This window comes from Octodon degus, unplaced genomic scaffold, assembly GCF_000260255.1.
Source record: "Octodon degus isolate 3935 unplaced genomic scaffold, OctDeg1.0 scaffold00422, whole genome shotgun sequence".
NCBI lineage: Eukaryota > Metazoa > Chordata > Mammalia > Rodentia > Octodontidae > Octodon > Octodon degus.
The window spans coordinates 474604-480003 of record NW_004524998.1 but is presented as its reverse complement, the minus strand read 5'-3'; the positions used below and the strand labels follow the sequence as shown (position 1 = coordinate 480003).

The 5400-nt window shown below is 36.5% G+C and overlaps 1 protein-coding gene across 1 annotated transcript; it reads left to right on the top strand.

Moving 5' to 3' along the window:
* Positions 1–4355: 4355 nt before the first annotated feature.
* Positions 4356–5276, top strand: LOC101562610 (vomeronasal type-1 receptor 90-like; the record flags this gene model as incomplete). The annotated part of the gene is made up of 1 exon (XM_004648503.3): positions 4356–5276. A coding segment is annotated over one exon (921 nt), but the record flags the coding sequence as incomplete, so codon positions are not given.
* Positions 5277–5400: the final 124 nt, after the last annotated feature.

The window sequence follows — 5400 nt, the reverse complement described above, 5'->3', positions numbered from 1 at the left end:
GTGGTGCTGGGGGATTGAACCGCGGTCCCTGATGCTTTGATAAGCTTGTTCCAAGTAGGTGCTTTAGACCACTGAGCCATCTCTCCAGCCCTAAGAATTCATTTAATTGCAATGCAGAATTGGTATTGTCTGCATGATTTAAGAACCATCTTATGTCTCACACATACATGTTAGAAGAACTTAGGAAAAAATAATTGAGCACAGCTCTCCCCAGATGGGTATGATCCAATAGAAGAAAAAAAAAAAAAACAAAAACATAGAGACAGGTGAAATGTCCCCTGGATACCTCACGCTTTTGTCTTCCCTGGTGAGATTTTTGTCAGCTTTCTGCTGACACTAAAATTACAAGTCTGCAGAGAGGTGAGTTGAGGGTATTCTACTTAAAACTAGGCCTGCTCTTTGGTACACTGAACTGCTCCACACAACGCAGGAGGTAAGCGTCCCTGTATTACCGGGATATGAGTCAGTTGTGAGCAAGATACTAGGCAGACTATGGAAGGGGGCCAGAGGGATTAAGTGAGACATTGGGTGGCCTCAAATGAGGCCTTCACCTTCAGCCCTCCTAGAGCTCAGGACATGGTTCACTGCATTGCAGTGTGTGACTTTCTTGTTACAGTAATTATTGCTTTAATGGCTGATGAATTAGTGGGCTTTTTCTTTATGAAATACTAAATAATTTTGAAATATGCACTGTTTTCTGTGAATTAAGTCACTTTTACTTAGTACCTATATTAATTCTTATTACCTTGGCATGTACAGTAAAATATTTAAATTTCTATTTATTCACTTTATGAAAGAGAAATCATTTGTAAATAATTTTCATTAGAGATTTTCATTTTTTTCTTTTATCTTTATAAGTCAAGAAAGCTTGTCATTGAATAAGTAAAAAGACCACTACAACATCAGTACTAACACTTTACCATAATCTCCTTTCTTGTTTCACTATCACTTCACAAATTTCACGTAATTAGTCTTGCAATTAATGCAGCTCTTTACTATTAGAAAATCTATCAATGGACACAGACATATGGGCAGCAGTGACTGTTACGATACAGAAAACAAAATGATGAAAAGAGAAATTTCCTCTACCTTTGTGGAAACAGTGTAAGAATAGAATCATACAAAATTTGATGAGCAGAATGGCTTTTTTTGCCTCTTTACAATTTTTGTCCATTTAAAAAATACCTTTTTTCCTTTCATTAATAATAGATACAGCAGAACCTATTTCAGATGGGAAAATAAAAATAGAATAATGTTAGTGGTGCTCATGTGCATACATGGGTGTTAGATTTGTTAACTGATCACTCATTATTTCAGCAATTATTGTCAACAAATAAATGTGAAATGCAGTTCTTTTCTTGGTAAAAATTAAAAAGTTCATTATAGTAAATAATAGTGAAATTGATCTAGGTTAAGGCAAGAACTCAATATTACTGCTTAATGAGTTTTACATTTGTGACAAAGTTCCTTTATACTTTCTCTATTTCTGACTTTGGAATTACATTTACCTTCTTTTGATATTTCTTGAAGGTCAGTAGGTATCTGGTGTTATAAATACACCTCAGGGAACACACAGCATGTGGTACAAAATTGCATAGACAATAGAGAATTTTCTTTATTTTTTGGGAGTTAGGTATCTACTATTCATAAATTTTACAGATCTCAAAATTTATTTTGCCAGGAAGTGTTAAATTTTACTGATGCCATCGTTCAGGTTAGGCCAAGTAGTTGATGATGACTTTGCCTTCCACATAGGTGTCAGCAATTTCTCCTTTATTGTCTCCTAATTTCCAGTTCTACTCAAATAGTGAGGCTGTTGGCTAATATGGCCACAGAACTTCTGGATGCCATAATCCTAATGATTCTCACTTCTAGGCCCAGTTTCTCTTTTATGTTCCTTATACAAAGGACAATATTGATGACAGTGAATGAGGTAAAGTTGGCCTATACAGACAGTATATGAAACCAAGGTTTGAGCTGGCCAGATAGCTTAGAGGATTAAAACACCTGCTTAGGCAGGCACCAGAGACCAGGGTGTGATCCCTGGTAGGCAGTGCTGGCCTCGCCCCCCAGGCAGCACTGAGATGGCCATTAAGACTGGGTATGGTGGCATGTGCCTGTAATCCCAGTGCTTGGGAGGCTGAAAACAGGAGGATTACTATAAGTTTGATCTGTATAGTGAGACCCTGTAGACTCTGTACTAAATACATTACAAAAATATAAATAAAATTTAAAAAAAGGTTTGCCCTTTTGCATTTAAGGAATCTCATTAAATGTTGTATGTAAATCATGAACATTATGCTAATTATGCTCATATTGCAGAAGAGAAAGGATAGGAGTCCTCTCTACCTTCTTTTATTCACACTGTATTTAAATGACCCAGAAGCCATGAGAGGAACAAACTTAATTTTCTGCAGAAACTTCTCCTCTCATTGTTACCAAATCTTTTCTGCCACTGGCTGGGGTGCTTGGACCTGAAAGGTTTTCCCCAGTTGCGGCCTATCTGTTGATAACTTCTACAGGAGGACTGCCTGTGATCTTGGAAAGTGCAGCAATAACCTTCTGTTCCACGTGCATCATTGCAGGATCATGGCACTGATGGCAATATGGACCATGTGTTGAATTCCTCATAAAGCAATGTCAGACTCCACTGTGAGTTTTGAGTGCTGATAGAAGTGATTGGTAAGAAACAAGGCACAGGTTTCTATTTGCTATATTTTTTTTCTATTTGGATTCAGCTTTTCCTATGCCTCCAAGGGTGCTCTGCTTCCTCTTTTCCAGTCACATTCAGAGAAGGAGCTACTACTGGTCTTGCACTCTGTATTACATTCCTTTCATGTGTTCATTTATGTCCAATTAATCTAATTGTTCAGAAATTAGGTTGTTTCTTCTAGTGAGTTGTTCCATTTTTCCGCTTGAGACTTCAGATCAGCAAAAAGACTACTCAGCATCATCATCCATAACAACTATACTACAGGAATATCTCCTACATCATCCTCCTGATGCATAGATGTCCTCTCCGGTCCCCTGATCTACATTGTGCTGTGGAAGGCAGAATGAGCTGGCTGGGGCATATTTGGAAAGAGACATGCTAAAGGATGAGTTCAACCTTGATTTTTATGAAATATTATTCAGAATATATCTACACATGAAAATATTTTAATATAGAATTCACTATATAACTTTCTTTATATCACTTCTATACATATATAATACAAAAATAGAGTATATTTTTCATTAATACAGACTGTGTGATCTATGGAATTCAATGAAGATAGATAATTGCTTATATTTTCTGTCATCTCTGTGTTTTCCATGAGTGGGTGACTGTGAATATACCAAATTCTTTCACTTCTCTCTATTAGATCTCTGGAAAAACACTCACTCTGCAAATAATTTTTCCTCCTTCTGATAATGACCCACTGATTCCACAATTCGATGAATGTCATATAAACCTACAGAATCATACTTTCCATGACTTTATTGTTTGCCTGTGTAGAAGCCCAGTCTCTCAAAATAATTCTGGAAAAAAGGGTAACCTATCACTTCAGTTCTTGGGAACTGAATATTCTCCTTGTTCAATTTCTTTAGCTTATGTATAGATTAAGTTCTAGTGTTGGAATAAAATCAAAGTTTACTTGCAACTTTAGAGAAATCATGTATAGATAATTTATTCATATCTGATTTTATATCATTACTTTTTACTTCCTAAATTTTTTTTTGGTGGAACTGGGGATTGATCTCAGTCCCTTGCATTTTCCAGGAAAGTATTTCCTAAAAGTTTATCAGACATATTCTGTAATTGACGTAAAATAGAATAAGGAAATAAGTGCTTGGAGTTTATAAGTAAATGAAAGGCCAAGAAGATTTATGGCTCTGTGTTTCATAATATATGCTACCTGCAAACATAGACAATGCCAGACAATCAGATTACAAGGTCTTATTTTATTTGAGCATATCATGTGATATTTGAGCATATCATTTATGAAAAATTAGTATGCATAATATGAAGGTAAATGAAACTGAGTTTTGCTTTGGAAACTGAAAGTGAGACAAGAGTATGAAAATACCCACCATATATGATAGTTTTTATGCAGAGGTAGCAATGCAGTCCAACAGGGAGACTCAGAATACAACCATGACTGAGAAGTGCTGGCTTCTGAGTAAATTGAAGACATGAAGTAGACTTTAGTGGGGAAATGGTATAAGGACCATTATGATAAATGTTTACATTTGGATGAAGTTGTTTAATAGGTAGAGATTGGTGAAGGAAGCAAAATTATAATTACCTATGGATTTTCTTCAGATTTCTTCTCTTTGCTTCTTCTGCCATCAAAATGAATAAAGACAGCAGACCTTCAAATTTTATTGACTTACAGTACATGTTTTTCTTTGAAGTCAGCATTGGGGTCATAGCCAACATGGTTCTGCTTCTCTTTCATGCCTTAAAATTCTTTCTGGAGCATAGGCCCAGGCCTACAGAACTGACCATTGGTCATCTGGCCCTTATACACACAGTGATGCTTATAACTGTGGGATTCATAGCTATAGACATATTTGGGTATTATGCCTTGGGAGATGACATCACATGTAAATGTGTAATCTATTTGTACAGGTTAATGAGGGGTCTTTCTGTCTGTATCACCTGCATGCTGAGTGTCCTCCAGGCAGTCACCCTCAGCCCCAGAAGCTCCTGTTTGGCAAAGTTCAAACAGAAATCCCTGCATCAGAGCCTGTATTGCTTTCTCTTTTTATGGAGCCTCAATATGTTCACAACTTGTCATTTCTTAATCTCCACTGTTGCCACTCCCAATGTGACCTCACACAGCCTCATGTTTATCACTCAATCTTGTTCTCTTTTTCCCATTAGCTCCTCTCTCAAGTACATATTTTTTTCACTGCTAGGTTTCCAGAACATGTTCTTTATAGGTCTAATGGCACTCTCAAGTGGGTATAAGGTGGTTCTGTTGTGCAGACATGAAAGGCAGTCCCAGAATCTTCACAGCACCAGCTTGTCCCTAAAAGTATCTGCAGAAAAGAAAGCCACCAGGACAGTTTTGTTGCTCATGAGTTTTTTTATTTTCATGTACATTTTGGACAGTGCTATTGCAGTTACTTCTGAAATGTTGTGGAATTTTGACCAAATTCGTCATTCTGTCCAACTGTTAGTTGGCAATGGTTATGCCACAGTCAGTCCTTTGGTTCTCATCATTGCTGAAAGAAGAGTGATAACATTCTTTAGATCCATGTGTAAGAAATATGATAAATTCTTGTGAATTCAATGATAGATCACTTCTGTAGGAAACAACAATTGATTCAAATTTATGTGGAATCACTGAAATGTATGTAATGATGGATTTCCTGTCAAACCTATTTATTTTGATATATGTTAGAAAAATA